The 26,629-nt window shown below is 35.8% G+C and overlaps 1 protein-coding gene across 11 annotated transcripts in view; it reads right to left on the bottom strand.

The window, feature by feature from the left end:
* Nucleotides 1-26,629, bottom strand: part of LOC117434574 (transcription factor SOX-6) — a 167,278-nt gene that overhangs the window by 44,225 nt on the left and 96,424 nt on the right. For all 11 annotated transcript variants that reach the window (XM_059002998.1, XM_059003004.1, XM_059002996.1 and 8 more), the window contains 2 exons: nucleotides 17,642-17,814; nucleotides 15,022-15,090 (listed from right to left, as the gene is read on the bottom strand). In XM_059002998.1, coding sequence (XP_058858981.1) covers nucleotides 15,022-15,090; nucleotides 17,642-17,814 — 242 coding nt within the window. The remainder of the gene's footprint in view (nucleotides 1-15,021; nucleotides 15,091-17,641; nucleotides 17,815-26,629) is intronic.

Below are 26,629 nucleotides of genomic sequence, written 5' to 3'. Positions count from 1 at the left end.
ACCATTCTATTTTGTCTGGTTTTATTTGGTACAAAATAGTAAAGCAGGAAAAGGGCATTCCTGTGTCTTTAACCTGTTTAAGCGCTATATAACATAGTGTTCCTTTACAAATTAAATGAATCCAATTTCAGTTATTTGCTTCTCTTGTTTTTGCTATAAGAATGAAGCACCCTTCGGCATGCAACATTTCTGTTCACTGGATTTCTGTCTGGAAACAGTGGAACAGAAACTGTCCCTCTTGCACAGACCCACTGGTGCTTTTCTGAACCTGTCCAGGCCATGAAAGGGTTAAACTGAAGTTTATCTGCAATCGGCTGAATGCCCAGAGTATTCTAATTGCTAGGATGTTCTTCAGGACTGAAAGAGTGAAGAGCAGCAGATGGGAGTGAAACACTCAGACACCTTCCCTTCTCTTCTCATAAATATAGTCCATTGTTGCATCGGCAGTTTTCCTCTTTTGTCTTAGCGGTGCTAAGTGGTGGATAATGCCATCTGCCCCCAAAGCTTCATTAAAGACACATGAATGGGCTAACTGGCCTGCTATCTTGTGAGGAACAGGTGCTATTGTTTGTCCCTGATGACTTGCATTAAGGATCTGACTCAGAATACTTGAGAAAGAGCATCTGTAGCAATCAGTCAGACTGCAACTTGGCAGGGTCCTTGCTATTTGCCAACATGCAAATACACAGTGGCATAAAGAGTGCTTGCATTTTCTTTTTTTTCATAAATTATATTTTAAAGATGCACAGACTCTTAATTGTAACTACATTTAATAATTTCTACCAAGACACCTTTTCTAAAACAGGTTCCAGATGCAAGTATAGACCTACCGAACATGTGTATTATGAAAAAATATACCTGTGAATGTAGCTAATAGTTGTTGATTCGTTGTTTATATTATTGGTCACAGGAAATGACCAATACCCCCTCAGTTTATCAAAGTAAATATATCTGGGGGTCTCCTGGCTTGTTGTTTGTCATCTGGGTGATTTTCATACAAAATAAGGCTACGATCCTCACTGGACATAATTGACATACATTACTGTAAGAAATGAATTAATAACAATCACCTGGGTAAAATGGTAAACATGCTTTTTGCCCCTGATGACCTCACCCATTACGAAGCACAAATCAGTTTTTCATGCAGTTGAGAAGCGTTAAAGACAGACATATATATATATATATATATATATATATATATATATATATATATATATATATATATATATATATATACACACACATATACATATATGTACACAGCATGCACTACATTCAAAGCATGTTTACCATTCAATATACATTCAAGAAAGTTCAAAAGCTTCAAAAGGCCTCATTTCATATTTACAAATTATAACTATTCATAAATATTATTTATAAATATTGCAAATGCTTTATAAACGTTTAAATAAAAGTAGCAGATCATATTGAAATAGGTATAATGCTGTAATGCTTTATTATAAGCATTTTCAACTGTGAAACAAAACTAGCATAATATTTCTGACAAAGGCTTTTAAAGTTTTACTTGAAAGTCAAACATGCAATCATTTCAAAACAAGGTGCCCATTAATTTCTGACAGATTTCTCTCCACCCCGCCCTCCCTCGGAATAAAATACCTTGATGAGATTACAGGTGTAATTTCACAGTGATAGATTAAACAAAGTGTTTACTAAGTGTGTTTCTGTGTACAATTTAATCTGGAGAACATATACAGCGAGTGGCAGAAAAGTAGGCTGACTGAAGAAATTAATAAAACATAGCATGCAAAGTGGCATTTTAATAAACTTGCAATCAGATATCCACATCTACGATTCATTTACATGTATAATCTTGTCAGTTGAGCATCATTGTTGGGGTGCTGTAGTGTGTTGAGATCACTTTAAAGTGCAAGTAAGAGAGATTTGTGAGTGCTTATTACACCTTTGGGATCTATTAGTTGCCATTTTACCCAGGTCTGAGTTGCAATATCTGCATATTCTTAACATACTGTTTCCCCTTGTGTGCACTTGTTGGATTTAAGTTGAGCAGCAAATCTCAGATTTCTGCAACTTCTTGAAAAGTTGAGGGACTTAAAGAGGCCTAATTTTGGCCAGAAAAGGACTGATTAGAGAAGATACTGGGTGAATATTCACAGTACAGGACAGAAAGGGAGAGGGAAAGAGTCATTTTTTAAAATTCTATTAGTTGTCAATGATATTTTTATATATAGTAAAAACTAAAAACATATTTATGGTACGAGCAGTACAATTCCATTCCAATTATAGTTCCAGTCATAATAGGACAATTGGAAGCCTCCATATTTCTTTTTACACAGCAACACTTTACCTATTACACTTTACCATGATTATATTACGTCATTAAACATAGATAATTTATTGACTTTATTGAGATGAAATGATGAATGAATCTAAAGGCCATAGTGCTGTTGCAGGGGGGGTTATATCTGACATGTTCTCACAATAACCTCTTACATCTGCTAAAAGAAATACACAAATACTATAATGTACAGTTTCAAATTCATCCTACATACTTGAAATGTTCAGAATGAAAACAGTGTTGCTAAGTCATACTGTGGGAATTCTATGTTTCATTACTTTTTATCTGTAAGAGTTTATCATTTCTACAGGGATCTACTATGCTTCTCCGTCTGTACATAAATAGCATTGTGCGTGTAATTAATTTATCATAAACATCAAATATCAAAAAAGCCAAGCACATACATTTCTTACACATCTCAGAGAGTAATTTATCAGTTCGCCATTATTCCACTTAGAATCTTGAGAACCCCTGGCCCTAATCCTGCAAACAGGCTTATGGTTACTGTAGCTTTGCTATCAAAGTCAGATATATTCTCTTTGGTCCCAGATGACAATCAGTCCAGATCAATAAGACAAAGCTCAACTTTGATTCATTTTCTTTCTGCCTGGCTAGCCAGCAATAAAGGGCAGGTTTTGGCCCCCTTTGAAAGTACACCATTTATTTATTTTTGGGGGATAAAAAAAAAAACCTATGCAAATCTGCATAGAAATTATCGATCAGCAACAAAGGGGCTTTGTCTGCCTATGACTTTTTTTCCCTCTCTGCTACAGCCGGGGCTTATCGGCTTCAGGAAATGCCCGTTTTAACTGACAGGTAGGAGATTAAATCTACAGCCACAAGGACACAATCTCATACTGCTAGATAGGTGTTTGTTGAAAAGCCCCACAAGCACATAATTTGTTTATGTTGTACCGATGACCTCTGACAAAAGGGTCTGTCTAGCAGAGACAAATGCGGTAAAAGTCATTTATTGTATACTTTCAGCAACACAGTGCAAGCTCTCCATCTGTCTAAGAAATAACCAGTAGATAACCTCTGCTTACACTAATTCCTTACACAGGAAAACATATTTAGTTAATACCTAATGAGCCTTATTTTGAAGCAAGTGCAGTGGCACAGTTTCTGAAAGTAATAAAGCATTTGTAAAACTAGGAAGGTACAACTTAGTTGCTGGTAGGAGTAGTTCATTTTGTGTTCTGAGGAGTTTCTTGCTAGTTTTCTGCAGTTTTACCTGAATGTTTTCTGTGGATAGCAATGTATATAACAACCTAAATCCTATACTGGAAAAAATATATATATATCTGTATTAAATGTCAAACATTTTAATAGCATAATCTGTCATGGCATTTTAATGCAACACATTTTACAGCTGTTTTGTCGTGCAGTATTCAAATGTATTTTACTTTCAAGGACATTTAAAATTGCAATATTATAGAAGTGCAGTCCTAGATGGACACATAATTAGAAAAGTGCTAAGAGCACAAAGAGCAGCCGAACCTTATTTGTACTGCCAATTGAATTTACAATGAAATGGGATTCATGTAGATTCAACATAAATGTGTACTTTAGGCAAATTCTTCTTGAGTTTCATAGATGTAAAGTGTAATTTAAGTTTGTAAATATTTTAGGTAATTAGGGTGAGTATTGAATATGAAATATCAAAGATAAGCCTAAAGGTTCTTCTTTGAGCTTTTCATGTCTGTAGCAGGCCTTCATATGCACTTCAATAATACACCTTGTATACTATGTTCTGTCAGTCTGCACAGTCTCTAATTATTACCACCTCCACACTGGATTTGTTGGAATTACAACACAGAGCCAGGACAGGAGCTGCCACTCAGTACAGAGAGAACACGATTTTGGCAGGGCTTGGTCATAAAATTAAAAAGGTTTGCAGTAAACTGGCAAAATCCATAGGGAATCCCTCAAACAGCTTGGGTAATGAAGGGAGTCCAGAGCAGATAAACAAACCCAGACGTGTGTCTGGGGCCAACATCATTATCCCACGTATACAACCAAGATGTATGGAAATGGATACAAGTGGAAGCTTTCCAGCCTGAGCTACAGTGCATTCAGACAAGTCCAATCATAGCAGCTGTTTCAGTTAACGTAGATATCCCCTAACAAAAGCAGATAGGATCTGAACAGATTATTTGCAGAAGAAAGGTGGTGGTTTATGGGGTAGTTGTTAGATTAGATTATGTGCTGACATTCTTGCTCCCAACCTACAATTTCATAAACTAGAGTCAAACACTTGAACTAAAAATGTAAAAGGTTTCCTTCCCCACCCACACAAATTCTTAGTAACCACAGTTTGGATTAACGCTGAAAAGTTTCCTCTATTCATTAAAGTGATATTCCCTTCAAAGACCAACTGCCTGAAGGTGTTCACAAGAATCTTTAACTCAGCAGGATGATGTTATGAGATATAAAGTTTTGAAATCAGTAACATTATATTATAAAATAGATTATCCGGTTCTATAAATGATCTTACTTTCAATGGGCTTTGTGATTGTATGAAAAGTGCCACACTACAGACACATTTTACATTGTATTGTGTTATATGGCATTTCATACAAGTCAGTATAAAATAAGTTTCAATGCATTAACCTTGATTCAAATAACGCATAACCAGTATTTAAGTTGCATAGAGCATCCGGGCTAGACAGATAAATGTGTGAATCCCTCATCATCAGGTGACTCTCCAGCATGCAATCCCTCGTATATCAGTTGAGTTGTTGTTCTCTCTAGAGCATTTATAAACAGCATTTAGTCTATTGGACTGTCATGTGGTTGTTAAAAAACATCTAGAAGTACCTGATGCACAAGATAATATCCTTCTCCATTTCAATTCAAGTCTTTAATTCAAGCTTAAACATACCAGTAAATGAGTCAATGGGACATCCACGTTTTGTAATGGAGACGCTTCATAATTTCAAATACTCCATCTTGGTTCCAGTATTTTTCTTCATACCATTAAAGACTTTTGTTTTTGCTTGAATGATTTCTTCAAAGATTTATTGAGCAAAATGAACTGCAGCAATTCATGTTTGACATATTGTTTGTGGCAACAGGAAGTCCATAAATATTGACTGTAAATATGTTAAATAAATCATTGTTTTACTGTTGAGCCGTGTTTCTTAAATGGGAGGTAATGGGAATTACATTTAAGGTGGCTCAAGGGTGAACCTCTGCAACTCGTTATTCCATTACTGATGATCAAGAAGACTCATAAGACTTGTTAACAATAAAAAAGGAGTTTTAACCCAGGTCAGAAAACAACTTCATTGATCCCTATTGATGACTTAATGACACTGTACAGTAATTACACCCCAGTAATATTATAGTTTAGTTACTATTTCATTACATGTGCAAACCCACTTGTTTTTATTAGTAATGTTCTTGCAGCTGTGGTGTTACAATAAAGTTACAATGTATCTGCATGTGTAATTACAATGTAAATCAATTTCCTTTACTTGATACCATTTGTGAGGAACATCTTGCAAGGGATACACTAACAGAGGGCATATAAAACCAATAGATGTTAAATTGTATCTATAAATGTCTAAACAACCAACTACAAAAGAAAAAGAAAAAAGTATCTCGGTGGACTAAATAGATCTATACAAACAGTCCTTCAGTGTGTGTATAAAAGAATGGTTTGGAACAAATGGAACTGAAAAAAAGACTGTCTGGCCTCCAACAGTTGACTTGACTTCTGCAGTCAGACCACCCATAATCTAATAATGGTGCTGTCCACAATAATACATAAGGAACTTCGGTGTACTTTCCTTTCTTCCTGTATTTAACAGATAGACTAAGCCGTTGTCTTCACAATTGCCTCCCAGCTGCTGGGACTTGTGAAAACAACAGACCCGTCTCTGTTGTCTATAGAAACCCGGGATTGTTATGAGTAACTTTATTGCAGGCACATGAGTATGTTAAAACACGCTCAAATGTCATGTGCACACCCAATGACAGGCAAGAATAATTATGAAAAAAACAAAAATTCTGTGTCTGTGTCGGATAAAACGGCCCATTCATTGTATTCCTTGGGGAATGCTTGGACTCTCCAGCCAGAAAACAAAAAGGCCCTTTTTTTTGCTGCTGTAGGCTGATGCTTTGCTTTGCCACCCGAGCCCTAAGAAAACATGGGCCCCCTCTCTAACTGCCGGCTGGCCGCACACAGTAGAGAGTATTAATGCTCCCCTTTTTCCGTCGTCCTTTCTGTGTAGGCTGTGGCCAATGTAAAGCCAACGCAAAGACAAAACAGTTTGCTCAACATTAACAAGAAAAACACCAGGAGAGAAAAAAAATCAACAGGACACTGTGGGATGTGTTCTTGGGCTGGGTTTTGTTTCAGACTGACACAATGTGAGCTAAGTATAGGCAGCCTTTACCTTCTGCAAGTCCGTGGTCACTACTGGTGGGTCTAGAGTAAAATTGTTATGAAACAGTTCTAAGATTTATTTCAGAATCTGAGAATCAGCAAACAGCTTCTTCCTTAGTACACACACCTTTGACTAAAATATTTCAAGATTTACAGGTATGAATCTGTATATAGTTTTGCAGTTTCTAACCAGTTCATTAATGGAAACAACAAATTAACTATTAAGACCTTTATACTGCCTGTGCGCCAAGTAAAAAAAAAGTAAATAAAAAGAAGTCTAGACATTAGTTAGTCATTAAACAACAAGCTTTCTATGTATTTATATAATGGGAGAAATTGTTAAAAAAAAAAAATTATATCATTTGTGCGTATAAATATACTGTTTTATTAGTTTTTAATAAACCTATATTTCTATATACTCTCAAAATACTGTATAATGAAACAGATTAATCTATGTAAGCAAGTATATTTTAATTGGCTAGCCTTCCTAGCTGTCTGTCCTAATATTTGCACCTAAAGTGGTATAGTACGCAGATATTACTTACTGTATCATCTGGCACTTAGAACAAGCACCGTGTTAACACAGCTGTGTACAAATGGTTAAAAAAACACAAATCACTTTCTAATTTGTTCCTTTTCTTTTAGACTTATCTAAGAGACACCTACAATCTGAATTTTCCTATATAACCAGCACTGTTTATATTCCTAATTTATGAATTTGTTTAAACAGGCCGGCAACATTACTGTTTCTCATTCATCCACTTAGCTTAATTTCCAAACCATCAAATTTACTGCTGAGGTTGTATCTATTACACCATTTTTTGTGCATCATTAACTTTTAACCGGGCCCAGTAGCTTTATTGTTCAAATTGTATATGACTTTATTTAACGTCAGCATTTCTTCTGGCTCCTGACAAGAAGTCACATTTTATAACTAATTAAATTGATCCCTTGGAAGCGAAAGCCACTAAACGGAATTATTTGTACCCAAGTGTCAATATATTAAATCAAAGGGATAATGAGTTGGGTCACCGTTTCCTTTATCTGATAGTTACCACGGAAAGATCTTCATCAGCTAACTATCCACTTTTAATATGGACAACGTTATTTAAACTCATAATCGAATTAGCTCTGGTGCTGATGTCAAAGGTCTCACATTGGCCCAAGACAGGGCTGTTCATTTCCATTATGAATGTTTGTATAATGAAACATGCATGCAATATGAAAAACAAACACATGAGCAGAGCACAATCTTACAATGCTGTATAATTATGGATTGTTTAATCAGGTCTAGAAATGAGATATTTATGCAATCTCTTTTCATCTGAACAGTGTTTTGTGTTTTTAATTCACAGTTCTTTTAATAATAAACAACTTATCACACTATAAAAAATAAAATATAGTTTTACTATTGCATGCGCACAAGGTTAGTCATTCTTTTGCATGAGCATTAACATCCTGTATAATACCACATATAAAAACATACTTGGTATTTTAATTTCTCATTCAAATAAGTCCAACACATTATTTAGGTTTATGTTTCTTACAAATACAAAAATAGTGCTTTATAGTAAATATTACTGAACCTGTAAATGACTATGCATTTGCCTTGATGCTTTTTCTCTAGACTTTTCTACTACTTTTGTAATACATTGCTTTCTAAATTAGTCATTTATAATGCATTTTTTAGAGTTAATTCATGCATTTTGGAACTGTTTGCCTAATTAGATCTTATATTAGCTAACCTGGCATTACAGGCTCATGTTGGTTTAAATCAGATATTCATTTAACAGGCAATATGTCAATATGATGGGTCTTTCCTCTTCTCCTGTTGGATTTACAGGAGGGTTATTTGGCTTTTTTGAGGTTCACCACAGGTATGTTCAAAGCCCAGACCAAACGTTCACTTTTTTTCTAACAAGCACAATGATTTCTCTTTTCAAGACGTGCAAGTCCTATAAAAGAGCAAAGGAAAACAGAAAATCATCTGGTGACTTTCATCTATTTAGATGGAGTGTAATACGGGTTAGTCTAAAACTGTTAAGTTCTGCCTTGAAAGTATTCCATCATTTCAGCAGTAAAAAATCAAGCCACTGGATTTCCACAAAGGGGCTTGCAACACTGGGAGGTGGGAGCGCTCTAAAAAACCTCAAATCCCAAGAAGTTTGACAAAAACACAGACGCAAATGTAAAAACACGTTTAAGGTGAATGGGCTTTGGCTGCCCTTAAAAAAACAAGTAGTTGAACTGGCAAGGAATATGTTTTTTTTTTTTTTTTTTACCAGCTTTAAGAGCCTGTTTATCTTCACCACAAAAATAAGTGCATGAGTAAATATTATAGTTATTCTTTTCATTTTGTTCAGGTTTTTACTTGTATGAGACAAGCATTTAATGTGCATGAATGGGCACTTGGTACACACACAATTCACCCACCGACACACGCCACATGTGAAGTACTAATTTCCACCAAGGAAGTATATCTATTCTAGTTTCATACACGGTAAACAAACCCTCATATTCTGTGCAAAAAAAGGTTGTTCGGCTACAGCAATTAATTAGGCCTTCAGCATTGCCTTTCTTGAGGATTGCTTCCTTCCGAGCTGGCGCTTTTAAATAACTGCAGTCTCGGCAGCCTTTATGGGCTCTGGAAATTGTGCACATATGAGAGAAATTAAGCCCTCATTTAGCAAAGACACATGCCTGTCAAGTCCAGAGGAACAAAGGGCCGTCCCTGGGGCCTACTCAGCTCCCTGAGGCTGCCACTCATTCTGTTAGCAATGCTTACCCTTTACAGATTGTATATAAAACCCAATAAATCATTTCATCTGCTCTGGTTAATATACACACGAGTCAGGGCCTTTCTTCCAAGTTTTTCTGTTATGTGATGGACTGCTTTATGAGAGCTTGCTTGTGCGTGCTGTGTAGGTGGTTAGCCTTTTGTAATTAAATGGTATCTTTAATCTAGAGTCTGACTACAGTTATTATTTAACCCTTGGAAGTCCCCCGCTGTTCATCCACACCATTTAAAACCACATGTTAGGAAGCCTTTTACTTTGAACTGCAAACCTAAAAAGTGGTATCTGCTTGTTAAAATTGGACCAAGCTCTGCAAGGTCCTAAACTGTGTTAAGAGCACAAAACATGTTTTTACTCGGCTGAATTGCTTTTGTGTTCTACAGCCTGCATGTGCAAGGATATGTTCGAAAATCTATTTGATGTCTATAATACAGAACAGAAAAAAAATTGCAGGAAATTTTGATTGGACTTAAAACATAACAAATTTTCAGTAATGAGGAAGTGAGCCATAACACACAAACTGATTGGTAATCCCTATACTGCACAGAACCCTGTTCTGTTGGAGCCTAAAAAGTTAAATAGGTAAAACAATTTACTGTATTCTGATCCAGTGAATTTAAGAAGAGCTCGAAGGGTGAATTCCAGTAAAGGGACACCCTCAACTGATAGCTGGAATCCTGTCGTCGCTCGACGCTGAGAGCCCAAATGAAAAGAGGCTGGAGGAGTGCACAGTTCCCGCTGCACAGCAGGGAGAAGAAAAGCAGGGCTGCATTTGATAAGTAAAACCAGATCCATCACAACGACTGTGTGTTTAAGGCCATGCAATTAACACAAAGCATAAACAGCCAGAGGAGTTTGCACATCAGTGGCCCTTGTGCAGAGCTGCTTTCTACATCTTATTTGATCATAATCAACTGCACAATGGCCTTAGAACTTAATGAAACAATATCTGCATCTTGTATCCTCCTCCCACTTTGAGTGTTATCGCTTATCGACTTTCCCATTAACTCTGTTGTAATGCTTGTTTGAAATGGAGCGGTTGGTTCACTACCTTTGAAGTTCAAAGAAAATACAGTGAAGCACAATTTCTGTCCATACAATCTAAAAAAAAAATCTGTTAAGAATATTATTATTTTTTCTGGAACATCAGAAAACCTGTTAACTGAAGGCTTGTGGATAAAGGGGGAAAAAAGCTGCTGCTGATTCTAGTTTTGAAAACCTGGTGATACAATCTTAGATTGTCACTATACAAGGGTAATTTGCACCAGCTCTGTCAGTGATTAAAGCTTATCAGTTAGTTTATTCAAGATTAATGTTTGAGATTTGTCTGCCTCTTCTCTATTCAAGCAATAAAAGCTTCAGCTCTCCCTAATCCTGGCAGGTAACTGTTCTGAATAAAGGAGTAACTCATTCTACACATTGCATAGGTCTTGTACTACTTTATCTCTATATTAAACATTAGAGGTTACCAAGCCTATTTCTGTGCTAACTAAATCATAATGGTATGTTTGGTATGTCTTCTAATATGGGAGCCGCATGCCATTTCTATAAATTGTAATAGAAAGTTTACACCTGCCCTGAATTTCTGCAAATGTTCTTCAGAACACTATAACTTAAAATGACTAAGAATGTGAAGGCCTCTCGGGTCAAAGTTAAGATTACCTATTGAAATCTGCTATTGGAATGGCAGGGTTGGATATATCACCTGGGATTTCTTTTTAGGCTGTTCTCTCTTTTATGTACGTCTGCTCTCCATCACTGTACTTCTGATCTGATCCTGTCAATACAAACTGTGACCCCTGATGTCATCACATTCTCAGAACTGTCTGAATTAATGAAGACAATATAAACCCACAATGAAGCCCATGAACTTTGAAACTTTCCTTTACCTAGGTATAACATATTTAAGAATACAGCCCAATGTTATTACATGGAACAATATCCAGCTGCCATGGGTAGCCAAAGTCCTGAGCTAAACACCATAAAACATACCAAGGAGTCCCTTGACTGGAAACAATAATTTATCAGTGTGGAACAGCTGTAAAATATATCAGTCATAGCATTAATATTATGCATCTATGCCTAACACAGGTATTAAAACCTAAAATTCTACAATAATGTTATTTGGGATATAGAAGATTATCTGTGCATAATTAATACAAAATAAAGAAATGCTATGTTACATGTAACTGGGCTGCCAAATCTGTACTGGGCTGCCAAATTATAGTTCTGTTGAAATAGCACTCTCCAAAACATGTGTGCTAACATTTGGCCAACACCACCACAAGATCATTTTATTAACTCGTAGCTCATTTCATAGACTGCTGCTCATGTTGCTAACATATGCCATTCTGCTATTTACTACTCTATAATTAGAAAAGCCAAATGAAACAGTGAACTTCTATTCAAATACTAAAATAAGCAGGATTTGTTTTGAATGGGAAATAAAAGTACACATCCTAATTGTCAAGGAGACAAACCTTCGTAAACAAAAATATCTAGACCCATAAGGTTGTAGATCCTAATCCCGTAAAATATATATACTCTATATAACTCTTATTCTGTTATTCTAAATGAGAAATTTATTGATGGTCTAAAACAGATGGGCATTAAGGTATTTTATAGAAATGATCTTTTTTTTCATTTGGGTTTAATTGCCACAAGCCTCTTGTTTTATTTCTAATGCTGTTATACGTTTAATTGAAGAGCAAAACAGAAAGCCTTTACTGCACAGAATGAGTAACGTGCAGTATGAAATTTAACAAGATGAAGTAAAGGGTTATATATATATATATATATATGTATATATATATATATATATATATATATATATATATATATATATATATATGTATATATATATATATATATCTTGGGCTTAAACGTCTGATAAGCTTCTAACACAGTAATCGAAACATCTGGCATCTTAAAACTAGTGACATTGTAATCCCGACGGACAAAGACTCAAGCTTTTTTCCCTTTAAATAAATAAGAAAGGATGAAAAAAAAAAACATTCAAAGGGTTTGCTTAAATTAGATGGTGCTCTATTCCAGACTTTTCCAGTTTTTTTCGTGATACCCCCTGTGTTCTTTCAAAGAAACACTGAATGCACGTAGAGTGCCAATAGGGGTGTCGTGTTTCAGTCCTGTCAGTTTATTTGGACCTTGCATGTTCAGTTTACTGCTTGCACGGGTGGGATCAGTTACGTTATCAATAACAAAAAAGGAACGGTCCCCTGAGCCAAAACAGTAGCACTTTAATTGCTTTGAGGCCCGCTTTTAATGCTAAACATAGTATATACAAACAGTAGGGTTACAGAACACTGTTTTACCACTGAAACCAGGACCCATAACATAGCTTTACGGTTTTAATGAACTTAACGCTGGTGTGTATTAAGGGAGGGGACATTATTTAAGAGAAGGCTTTAATTAAAGTAAAGGACCCCAGGTTTCAATTCTAGTCTCAGCCACAGGCTTCTTCTGCAGAATGTTTATATTACATTTGTTTCTCAGTCCAGTCAGATGTAGAATTCGCAAGCAGGCCCTTGGTGTAAATTAAGGAATGGTAATACTAAGCCACAAAGAACACACACACACAGAGATACAAATAAAAGATAAAAGCTGTTCTAAAATACAGCTTTACAGGCAACTTTGCAAGGAACCTTTTAAGTGTTAAGATTAAGATTAATTTATTTAATTTGTGGAGTCTGCATCTATTCCAATAAAAGTCCGATCTTGTTTAAAGAACAGGAAAAAACAATACTAATAAAGACATTAGGAATGTATTAAAATCGTTTTAAACAATTAAAACATAAAACAGGTTGGGCAAGCTTGAGAAATATCACAGAATTGCTCCTGCCAAGCCTATAGCTGGCTGACCAGGAGAAGTCATTGTTAGGCAACGGAAGCTCACAGCTGCTTCAGCTTTGCATGTCCCAGCTGGGTCTGCTGTGGAGTGCAGTGATGGTCTCAATGAAAAGCGAGTGAACTATAAAAGAAGACCATCGGAAACAAGGATAGGAACTAGGTAAAATCTGAAAGGGATATCTTACAAATGAGAGATGAAAAGAAAACGATTCAGAGCTGTTGATGAACTCTTGTTCTTTGCTCATTCAAAGTAAGCTATATGTTTATTTATTTATTTTTGCTGGGGTATTGACAACCTAGTAGTTGGAATATGGAAAACATATACTGTATATATAATAAATCCCTTAAAGGTGTTATAGTTTAGCTTTGTTTTTTATATGTTTTGCAACTACGCTATTGCTTTTCAGTACAATTTCCCATCTCTCTCCGAAAGGAAATGCCATATTCACACCAAAACCACACATTCACCCCCACTGTGTATGCATCATAATCCTTCATGTACCACTGCACAGAAACCCTAACCCTATACCTGTTTACAAGTAATATATTTTTGTAACTATGAGCATAGAGGGCTTGTTCTTGTCAGTAAATGATACAATAGTTGTGCAAACTATGAAATGTTTTTCAGAATGTAATGCAACAAAGAATGCAACAAATACTGATCACAGAATCTGATCAATAACAGGTGTGAAAACGCATCAACTGCAGAGCATTTGAGTTTAAACACACAGTTTGATCCAGCATTTCTGTAAGCACTTATGGGAATGCTTCTCCTGTACGTCAGAGGAGGTGGTTTCAGGTTTCCACCCAGCGAAGAAGCAAGGGTGTGACATCTCCGGAGAGGCTCCTGAGATTTCAAAATATTTAGAAGCATAAAAGGGAAAAGGCTAAATACCTGTCTTGCAGGGCTGGGTGCGAAGGTGAGGGGGTGCAGTCAGCAGTGTGCTATTTTAATGCCCTTGTCTTTGATCCTGGTATTGGTTTCAACTCTAACACTGACCATAGTAGGATTACAGACTTCAGATTTTGGAAATCACATAGGTAGTAACTTCCCTTGTAAAGGAGAATCTCAGAGAATCAAAACCACTGTCTGTCCTAACCATTTGATTTATATACCAATTTGGACTGACCATGGGTGGTCCAAAACCAGCCCCTACCATTCTCCACAACACTGGGAACACCAGAAACCTTCTAATAGTGTCAACAGTTTTTTGAGCTGCAGATTGTGACTACTGTAATCCAATTAGTCCAAGCTACTAAACTTTTCCATAAAATGCACACAGGTAACAATTCTGGTCCCTACTGCAGGAGGTAGCTTTCACGTTCTGGTGACAAACAGGTTAAAACATCTATCCTGCTGCCAAATGCAATTTGTACAACTTAAGATTTTAAGAAATAGACTTATGGCATATACGTCTATACTGGGTACTGTGTAGTTAACCTAGAAATATAGTAACTGAGACATTTGGAGAAGAAACATTTGGATCATAATGGAACATAACTTAAACGAGATTCAGTGCCACACACCCTGACACTCAATGTATAAATGTATGAAATATTAAAAAATATATAGCAAATAGCTGCTTTTATTTGTTCATTTCATTGATTCTGATAGATGGCTGCTTTGACGAAAAGACGCACAGACTGACCTGAATCTGCTGCTGTAAAAGGTTGATTTTGTGCTGCTGCTGCAGTAGTTGCTGCTGTTGTCTTGCAATCTGTCAAGAATTCAGAAAACACCGTTTTAAAAACAACCGAATCTAAACAAAGTCAAGATATTTTTTTTTATAAAAAAAAAAGCCTGGTTTGTCTGTCTGTATTAAAAAAAGAAAAAAAAACATACAATTCAAATCCTATAAATACACCGAAAATAACCCTTTTAGCATACAGAAGTGCCTGCAATGCATCAGAAAGTCTGGCCAGAGGCCGATCTGCTATTTTAGAAAGCCTGGGGCTAGGGTTAAAACTGTACAGGCAAAATACTTTTCTGCATCAAACACTATATACTGTAATAGTGAACAACACCTTACAAGCACCTTAGTCACATTAAAGGCTATTAACCCCCTATTAGAAATACTCTCTACAAGAAAAAGAAATAGAGCATAGCTTTTCTATGCTCTATTATTAAATTGCTCAAAGGAGCCAATTCTGCCACCCTTGTGTGTATTATTAGGAAAATGAAATCATTTCCATAGGCGGCAAAGTGTTTAAGTAATCAGTTAGTCCCAGATATTCTGTACAGGGAGCAAAACAATAATATGATACAGTAATTGGAAATCATCCCTATTTATTTCATTTTTTGCCAGAGCTGTCTGTGAAAGAAAGAAAGAAAGAAAGAAAGAAAGAAAGAAAGAAAGAAAGAAAGGAGGATGGAAGGAAAGAAAATGAATGTGAACAGAAATCCAACTATTTCTCCAATTCTAATAAATAAATAACATTAGAAAATAAGGGGAAATATTAATTAAAAGAACATCTAAATATATCTAAAATGTAGATTATATAAGTGAGTTAGAAACTACATTTTCACTAACGGGCCTTTAAGAAAAACATCATATTAAAACAAAAGAACTGCTGGCTGTACTACGGTACAAGGCCAATTCATAAGCACACCAAGTAATATCTGCAATTTTTTTTTTTTGTAAAAAGCTAAATACAGTATATATTTGTGTTCCTAATGCAAAAACAGAATTCAACGATAATCAGTTTTTAAATTGCACATAGTAAAAGTGCTCAGGAAGCTAGCAGTCGGAGTCCTCGCACACAGCACTCTGCTGTCATCCGGCTCTAATGCACAGATGAATGGCACAGAAGCACCGGGTGGCTCAAGTTCTAGGTTTTTTATTTCACCAGTCGTTCTAACTACAAGCTCGCTTCACTGAGCATGACAACCTAGTTTTAAGTGTCATTTAATTTTCATTTTCAAATATAATTACAAAGTGTTCACTGTAAGACATCACTCGTCTGCAAATGTGTCAAGATTAATTTGTGCTAGCTTATTCACAAGTGTCAACAGTTAATTACTATGTCGTGTCTGGATGGCTAAATGACATTCTAACTTCTGATTTTTTCTTACAATGTTCTTCCATCTTCTTTTCCATTAAGAGCTAAGTCTATACTCTTACATGTGGGCAAATATTAAGGCACATTAAATATCAGCAATCAGCATTCATTAAAATCATCTAAGCATACAATATGCTACTTCCCCTATAAAACACAGCTTAACTGAATAGATAATTCCACTAATAATGTCATATTCTTTAAAAGTGCACATTAATTTGAGCTATGTAAAGCAAGTTTGATTTCCTCTTACTCGGACTGCTCAGGCTGAATAGCTGTGCTTTTAAATTATTAAACTGTAATTTGCATAAGAGTTAGAAAAACATTTGGATTGGGGATCTTTTTCTTTTTTTCTTTGGTACTTAAACGGAAATCTTAGCCAAAGTTAATTTCACAATCTGTACTCATTTAATTCATTCTTACTGTGTGTCGGAATTCTAATTTGCTATAAGAATTGTTATAATGCACTTATAAAATAAAATTCCTTTTAGAATGTTAACAAAGAATGTAATTATTTGAAACTAACTACCCAAACATTTGGATTTCTTCTAAACCACACTGATATACCACTAATTTTCAAAGTTATGTAATTCTTTGTATGAAGGGTTTTTGTGCTTGGTACAGATACACTCCCCCCATCTCTTCATACCACTGTCCTCAGGTGTTTTTTTTAACAAGAAGTGGATTGCAATAATATAGGACTACACTTAATAATTGACATTTCAGATAACCTTATAATAAAGGTCAATTACATGACTTATTTTTAATATCTGTCAAAGCCATGTAATCAGAATTATACACATAATTTAATTAACGCCTTTTTTAATTTGTAATAAAATGCTAATAAAGCACCAAGCATCTTCCATGTACACTTTTCTAAATATCTTTACAAGCAAAGTCCTGTATGTAACTGCTATTGAAGTTATGGTATCGTTTTATGTTACAAAAATGCAAACCATATAAATAAAGTATATTTTAGAAATAAAAACAAGCATCACACAAAGGATATATTTCAGCTCTCTAAAGTAAAAACAAGTACACATTATAAGTCACTGTTAATTTTTCATTATTATTAACAATGGTTCAGTATTGCAGAGAAGACGCATGTTAAATACATTTAGATTACACACATGTACACAAAGCGTCACATGCACTAAGGCAGCTAACCTGGAACCCTAGTAAACGGTGCAAGCCCTGTGACTGGAAACTCACTTGTTCTTGCTGTTGTCGGGCGAGCTCCATTTGCTGCCGTTGTTTCTCAATCTGCGAGGCTGCCAGCTTCTTCTGCTCGTCGTGGGCAGCCAGGAGCTGCTCCCGCAGACTTATCAGCTGGGTGATCATGGTGGAGAGCTGTCTTTCCTTCTCTGCAAGACTTTCAGGGGTACCTGTGAGGACAGAGGGTACAACGTGCTGTTAGGTTTCCGAACGCAGCCACACACAGGTCCACAGCAACTTTGAATCACTGATTTCTAAAGGTGTAATTCAATTGTGGTCATGATAGTCAGGTAATTTAACTTCTACATGGCCATATTAAACAGGTTATATTATTCTAAATGGAAGGCTTTACTGGGACATTCATTCATTTCTAGTACCCTGATTAATATTGGATAACCAAGGGGTACGAGTAACAAGGAGATGATATTAAGCATATGGAGACTTGTTAGATGAAAGATCAAAGCATTACAGACTTCAGATTTTAGAAATCACATAGGCAGTAACTTCCCTTGTAAAGGAGAATCAAAAGTCTGTCCTGACCATTTGATTTCTATACCAACTCCAACACGTTTGATTTGTTTTTTGCCCCCTTTAAGTGTGGAGTTATGAGATAATACATGCCTAAGTATATTCACATTGAATTAGAATGTGGTTATATTGTACTCAAAAACTGTCCATTTAGCTAAAAGAAATATATAAGATAAACATGACATTCCAGTGTCAATAATACTATAAAAAAAACATTGATTCCTATTACTATGGAAGAATAACCCAGTCATGTTCTTTTAATGGTCACAACGCTGGTGGCATTATTTTTTATATGGGCATATTTGTGGTTTGGAATCATGCTGAAGTAAGGCAGTGAGGTACTGCACCAGATTCTGTTCTTCACACAAATAATGTTTTTTTAAGTGTTGGTTACTGTTGTCTATAAACATAAACAGATCCCTGAAAAGTAGGAGGAAATCTGCTTCTAATTTACTGCTCCTAAAAGTATCAGATTCTATTGAAAAACAATAATTATCAATGGAATGGATGTCATGCCAGTTACCACAACGCTATATTATTAATGCTTGTAGCATGCAAGGCACACAACAGTAGATTCTTTTCTTTTCTTTTTTTTGTCAGAACACACAGCTGTCTATCTGTATTTCTTCCTCAGAGACCAACCCACTTAATTTCTGAGACATCCACAAAAGCTAACTGAAACAGTGCAGGCCCTTACTGACAACTACTGTACTAGTTGGATAGGCAAGGCAACTTTTACTGTAGGTACTGATGCTGCAGATACAAGCTACTCTAACTGTGTTTACTTATAAGCCTTTAGACTTTCGAAGGACCTACTATAAAACCATGTAAATAATTAAGGAAATCCCTGTAGGGTCATCTCTCTCCTGCACAATGTTTGAAGGAAAAAAAAGGTAAATCAAATAAATCTGAACATCAATTACTGCAAAACAATCCAGATATTCACACAATAGGACTATTCAAACTTGTAGCAGTACCACTGGTTCACACTCATTGCATTATTATTATTATTATTTATTTCTTAGCAGATGCCCTTATCCAGGGCGACTTACAATTGTTACAAGATATCACATTATTTGTACATACAATTAAATTATTTTTTACACATTATTTGTACATACAATTACCCATTTATACAGTTGGGTTTTTACTGGAGCAATCTAGGTAAAGTACCTTGCTCAAGGGTACAGAAGCAGTGTCCCCCTCCTGGGATTGAACCCACGACCCTCCAGTCAAGAGTCCAGAGCCCTAACCACTACTCCACACTGCTGCCTTGTACATACTTTTGGAAATCTTGGCTCAGAACTGTGTCTGTAAAATGACTTCATTAACATTGTGAGGTTGCATTGTCACTTTCTTTCGTGAGAGACACGGTTTTTTCTAACAGTGAATAAGGCCCTGAATTGTTCTCAGTAAATAAGGGATCTGTCATAGTTAGCCGTAGGTGGCAAATTAGTGACAGACCATGAAGGATAATGTGGAAACATCTCCTTCATACGGCAAACATTCCCATCATTACAATGTCATCGTTTTTACACTCGTTGCTTGTGATGCTAAGCTAATGTGTCATGTGGTTCTTTTTAATGACAGATTTCAATCCTTGTTCGAGAGATTTACACCTAGATGCATATAAACCATTTTAATTACCCTGATAATAATGTAAATACTGTATTATTACAAACAATTCAATTATTGATGGATGGAATTATAAATAAAAATATATTGCACATACATATACATGACTATTTTTATACTCAGAAAAACATCTTGGAGTTAAAAAGGCATCTCACCTATGAGGCAGAAAGCAAAACCTTGAAATTGAACAAGCTGTCTCCAATGAAATACAAAGACAGAGTTATTTGGATTACCACCACAGCAATCGGCCATTCAAACATGGCCTTCCGCAAATCAATGGTAAGTGATCCTCCAATTGACTTTACACAGCTAACATAATTGCAACAATTGCAAGTCTATGGCAAAATTGTAACTCACGTTCAGATATACCCTCCTCTCTGTGTGCTTTTACAAATCTCACACAGTTATATTTGTACAAGAGGCTGAACTGTAAGTTTGGCCCCTAGCCAATTGCACAGCCAGTGTTACATTTTTTCCTGGGTGTCTTCTATATTCTCAAGCCACATCTGTCTTGAGTTTCGCTCAGGGCTCCCTGGGGCCCGCTCCAGTTCAAGTATTTTAATTTGACTAAACACCTGATTTATTTTATCTCTCCGATGAGGAAGGCAGTTTGTCTTAATAGGGCCTGTCAACCTCCAGACCCATTCAGAGCGATTTACTGGCAGCCGGGGCTGCTGCAATGGAAGAGTGCTGCAATTCTCCATTTATCCTCCTAAAAAAAGGCACCTAAAAGCAGCTATTCACTGGTGCTGCATGTGGTTTCCTAGGACTGAATTGACTTTTTATTCACCAGACTACACTTGTTGTGAATAGCTTATCTGTAAAATTGATACACTTGCAACCAATTTTATTAACCTTTGGCTCTGCAATGAAGGGACGTATTTATAAACCTCTGGTAACTTGCAGCCATCACAAATGACCAGAATCAATATTTGCAAAGGGCTGCAGAGTTGGAGGAAGGTCTTCCAAAGTGCCATTCTTACGCGCACTTGCCTTGCCAGTATAAAACAGGGCTAATTCTACCTGCCAAATGGAATTCTGATTGGCTGATTTCAACAAAGCTTCTGAATTCTAGAATTACACAGATTATCTTTTTTACAAAGCACATTGTTACCGTAGTTCAGTACATATTTCTTCATAGTTTACACTGGTAAGATCATGGGGTTATTCTAAGTAAAGCTGAAAATAAATTGCATATTTTTTCTTTTTTCCTCTGGTCACGAAAGATACATTCAAAATGAACTGCAAAAGTCTCCTCTGTGCAGGCTTATGTGATTATGCATCTAAAAAAGTTACCACCCCTAGTAAATTAAATAGGGTACAAGGTAAAACTTGTTTTCAAAACAATAAAAAAAAAAAAAATTGCATAATCAGCTCCTTTGAACAAGACAGTTCAAAAGCCTGAGTAAAAATAAAACAATTAGTCAAAGATAACCATGTCTATGTTTTATGTAACTTAAAAAAAAAACTTTTGATAAAGAATAAATAATTTTAAGCCAAAGGAGCATGGGGAAAGCCAATTTGATCTTTGTTTTTTATTAACCAGTTTGTGAAGCAGGCATTTTTAAAAGCACCACAGTTTATTATCTTTTTGCACACAGGATTGACTGAAAGAGCTGCAAAGGACAATGCCACAAATGTCATATTACCCCCCTCCCCTTCTAAAAGCTGAAACAACATTATAAAAAGACTAACTCACGGTACTCCCACCACTCCTGAAAATGCTGATATGCAGCTGCTGCAGAAAACGCTGCACAATAAACCAACTCAACTGATCAGGGGCCACAATGAAAAACCTGCAGGGTCTAACCCTGGAGCCTTGGTTTGGGGAGTGCTGGGCTGCACAAACACTAACAGAATATTAACAGAGAGCTCATTGTTTTGATGTTCCAGTGTTTTGTGGAGATCCTGCCTGCCCCCTATAAGAAGGAATAACAGTCTGGCTTTGATTTAGAGAGTCCCTTATTATTCTGAACACAGTATTGGATAATTCCCCCTAAACTGAACATGGGTAAAAGATTTGTACATTTAGGGTGAAGAAATCAACCTGGTGTCTGGTAATAAAATAAGCAAGTTACAAATAAATGCTTAAAGGAAAGAAAAAAAGATGGGGATAAGCAACAGTAAAAGGGTTAGAATAAGAGGTGTGAGCTTCCAAGTTGTTAAAAACAGTGTCTTTAAACTAGAGGCTCAGTAAAATGTATTTTGTCTGGACTGTAAATATTTATTTAAAAAAAAAAACTATGGCGCTTGCCTGCAGTGGCTTTCCAAAGGTGTATCAGCCCCACCCACTTGGTGTTTTAATCGACGAGTACATGGGTTGTATAACCAAAGGAGGTTTGCAGACATGGGCCCAGGTTTCTTTAGCAAATATGGGTTGTAGCTTCTTAGATTAAGCAATCCCACAATACCTGCTGGAAAATGATGGTGTGTGTGACAAGGTCCAAGGAGGAGAGACAGCAATGTGATACAGCAGCACAAAGAAACAGAATCTGATGATTTAAAGGGAAACTTGGACCTTGTTTTTATTTATTCTGTTACATGTGTTGCTACACCTGTTTAAGTAAGGTGTGTGTTTGTTATTGTATTTATTTTTTAACACCCCTGACAACTTTTTTACACTTTTAAGCTTCAGTGCTCTGATAACTCTCTCTTCAAGATGGCAACTCACGTACTGACTGTGTTAGGACGGCGCGGCCTGTGAACACCAGCGGAAGTGATCAAACAGACTGCAGTGATGACAGACACTGGAACTCCTGCCCATCCTTACATTTGAAGCTCTCCCTTCTCCTTATCCTAGTCAACCATTTGAAATACAGTACATACCGTAAGCTGTTTAGAAATGTTGATTTAAGAAAATAAACACACAAAAAAGTAAAGTGTCGTGCCTTTGAGGGGGGAAAAAAGCCATGAAACCACCGTTATTTTCAAAATCTGGTTTATCATACATTTACACTGTACTATAAACAACCCCTCATTGTCACTACACTGCACTAACTGTGTCATAATAAAAATGGTCATAAATCTTATTCAGTTCCATTCATTATTTCAATATGTTTTAAGGCTGGGCACCAACAAAATAATCAGTAGGCTACTGGCTCTTGAGCTACAAGTCTGTAACTGGAAATCTGCAGTTTGAGATTTTATTTTTAATATACCATCTATATTGTTACCGCATAGACTCATAAGTGTTACAGTGTGTGTGTGCAATATAAAAGGAGGAGGGGGTGTTAAAAGAGAACTTGGAGTGAAGCAAACCGGTTTGATTTACAAAAGTCTGGATCTTCTCTGAGCAAATTAGTCATCCACTGTATAAAAGCATACCAAGAAATTGTATTTCCCATTGAACGAAGCTGTGCTGGTGAAACACTGAATTAATTTTATTTAGGTAAAAGCCTATATTTTGCACCACTGAGCCAAAATCTTGCACAGCCCTTTCTCAAATTATTGAATAACGGATTGCTAAAAGGAAAAAGAGATAACGTTTTCAGTAACATAACAACATACCTGCCAACAACAAATAAAATGTTCTCAGGAAAAAAAATGGCTACCACTTGATATATTGCCTATATTGGTAAAGGAATCTACTTGGATCATGTGACTCTGTTTGAAATGGGAAGTGCATACCAGATGTAGAAAACAGTTTATACATGTCACTTTTTCATTTTTTATATTTCATGAACTTAAGAGAAAGCAACAACACAATGGCAGGCTAAAAGGGGGGCCTATTTTATCTTTTCTGTCCAGAGGTCGCCCAGTCTAACCATTCTGCCTCCCTTTCCGCACATCAGATGCTCTGTGATGTCTCCACATCAGAAGGACAGTTCAGTGTTTAGCATTTGCCTTTTTTTTATTCTGTTTTTTTGTCTGTTTTTTAATGCCACAAAGTAGTGCAGTACAAAGGCAAACAAAAAAAACAAAAAATAAATAAACAGGAAAAGAACCAGGGAAAAAAAATCAACAATCAGGCCTTAGGTCTGTAGAGACAAAGGCCACTTTGTGACAAACAACATACATAGCTTCTTTGAGTTTCAAGTCCAGCACTAGGCAGAAAAAAGCCAGCTTGCTACTTTGAAGAGTCCCAAGTGAATAATGAAGATAAAAGATTGAAGTATATGAAAAAAAGAAAAAATCACAAAGCGCTCCATTATCTTACAGGCCTCTGGTTAGGACAGCTGAACCATTATGACTAAGTTCTGAATGACTTTTTTAACGCAATAACACTGGAATTTATTTGTTTCTGCATAAATTGGCTATTGTTGATGCTCCCATATGCTGCTACCCCATCCTAAGTAAATTAAGAGTTTTATAAATGCAGCGATTGTGCTCACTTGTGTCCGGACGCAGGCTGTGACATAGCTGGCATGCCTAGCGTGCAAAGAGCCTGGGCTGGTCTTCTGAAAATGGGGGAAATGAAAACAGAAGGTGAGGTCTCACTTTTTAATCCCTAGGGGGAAATAGCTGTTTATTTTGTATTTATTTTTTTAACACAATGGACAATAAATCTGTATTAAAATACAGTTTTTCACTGTTTACAGATGAGAAAAAAAAAACGTGGAATTCCAAAAGGAATATTAACTTTGTCAATGGAACACCAGTTTGGATACTTTTGAAATATGTTTGCTACAGTACTTTTGTTATATTAGCATATATCATCTTATATCTGAAAAGGGATGCACATATTTATTTTGTTAAATGAATACTATGGGGTGCGTTGGAAATGTAGGAAGCAGCACTCTATAAACAATGTACATGATACCATTATGAATAGTCTAATTGCAACAGCACAGTGATATGTGTCTGCCCTCAGTTCTACGCTGTGCTGCTTGGCTCATGTGCTGACAAGCTGTAAATGGAACGTTACCAACGTTTAGAATTTTCTTTCTGTATCTTTTTAAAAGCAACCAGAGCACGTTTGAAACAAATGTAACTCTGCTGTTACAAGTTTTTACTCAATAAGACTGTAAAATCATGGGGGTCAACTTTAATGATCTGAACAGAGCATATTTATAATGCTTCCCTAAAATGTATAAACATGCTCTTCTGTGGACCTCATTTCCAATGTGCTTTAATGTATCTAGTGATGTTAATCAGGGGTCAATGAATCACAAAACCCCAGCAGAGTTAATATACAGGTTTAAATACACCCTATTGTCTTAAAACATTTTATTGTACTTTTAAATCAAATTAGTAGTAAAAAAAAAAATTAAAAGGGCTATCTAATCTCATAAGCTCCTCCCTCTGCTATGATTTCTTAAGAGTGTTCCTTCCTAATTACATACTAAACCACAGGCATGAGTTTAAAAGACAAAGCCAAAGGGCAGCTAACAATGTACAGCCTTGGGCTTCCGTGAGCTTAACTTATTATTTTCAAAGATTGAACTGGAAAAAGAATACTGTTGAACACACATGCAAATGTCCTTCCTTTCCGTGTGTCCCTCACTTGCACAAAAACCACAGTGGTAATTAAAACAAATAGCCACATAATAACTTCTTACCCCCTTTTCTTCGTAAACAAACCACACAAAAACACAATGAAATCATTCTTCTTCTTCTTCTTCTTCTTCTTCTTCTTAGTAGTCGTAGTAGTAGCAGCATAGTAGCAATAAGACTAATAAAATCATCTTTTAGAAATAATAATAAAGCAGATATAGATAGATAACAGGCAGTACAGTGTCATAAATCATGTAAGGCATTATAAGAAATATGAATTCATTTTAACTACAATTTGATACTTTCCATTGGGTGTGTCTAAATACAATTATAGTTGTTTTTTAATGTCTCATTAAAAAGGTAGGACATAATAATAATAATAATAATAATAATAATAATAATAATAATAATAATAATAATAATAATAATAATAATAATAATAGTTTAATATGTAAAATTGTACATACAGGATCATGTTGGCACCTAAAATATTTTTAAAATATTTTATGTAAGTCTTCTAGCCCTTTATGATCTAGCCGCCTACTAATGCTGCTGGCATGATACAAGCTTCCAAATAAAAATCACTACCAAGCCTAAGCATGGCCTCATCAACACGTCATAAGACAGCATGCAATCATATGAATCCTTTAAATGCTCAAATTAAAGTGTAAGATAACCTATGTGGTTAGTTTCATAAAATGTTTTTTAAAAAAAGGGCAAAAGAAAAGAAAAGCATTAAGCTAATGCTAATAAAGACTTGGAAAGATCACTCACAATTTCCCAAACAACCACTGTAATGCATTTTGAAGCAATTACATGCAATTAGTTGTATTTGCATATGTTAATACTGTTGCGAGTTTGCATATTCAACTCTGTAAATGCTTTAAAAAGAAGCTGGGAGGCATTTTTGCAAATACTGCCATTCCAGTGCCCAAGAATTTCTATACATGCTTTATTTTTTCAAGATTCCTTTTACCTTTTCTGAATTGCTAGATGACACATAGTACAGCGTCAGAAGTTTAAAAGTATAACCTTTACATGTCACCTAATATTAATAGCGACTAACATTCATATAAAATCACACTGACACGCAGCAATGAAAATTTTAGCAGAACGTGCAATAATGTGAAGCCAATGCAGTTTCTTTGAAAGACGACAAACATTGTTTCGCAACATATAGAGATCTATGTTCGCACTGGCAGATTCACACCCTTGTGTGACAACGGCAAGGAGCAGTTTGAAAAAAGACCTCCTCCTTTTCCCTGTTACCCTTTGCAGAGATTATGACAGCCCCACTGTATGTGTATCAGCTAGTCGGTGTGCTCAGAATAGATCTGATCTTGAAATGTCATTAAAATAATTCTAAGCAATGTCAAAAACAAAATAAAT

This window comes from Acipenser ruthenus, chromosome 28, assembly GCF_902713425.1.
Source record: "Acipenser ruthenus chromosome 28, fAciRut3.2 maternal haplotype, whole genome shotgun sequence".
Classification (NCBI taxonomy): domain Eukaryota; kingdom Metazoa; phylum Chordata; class Actinopteri; order Acipenseriformes; family Acipenseridae; genus Acipenser; species Acipenser ruthenus.
The sequence above is the reverse complement of the archived record's forward strand: the minus strand, read 5'-3'. Positions and strand labels throughout refer to the sequence as shown.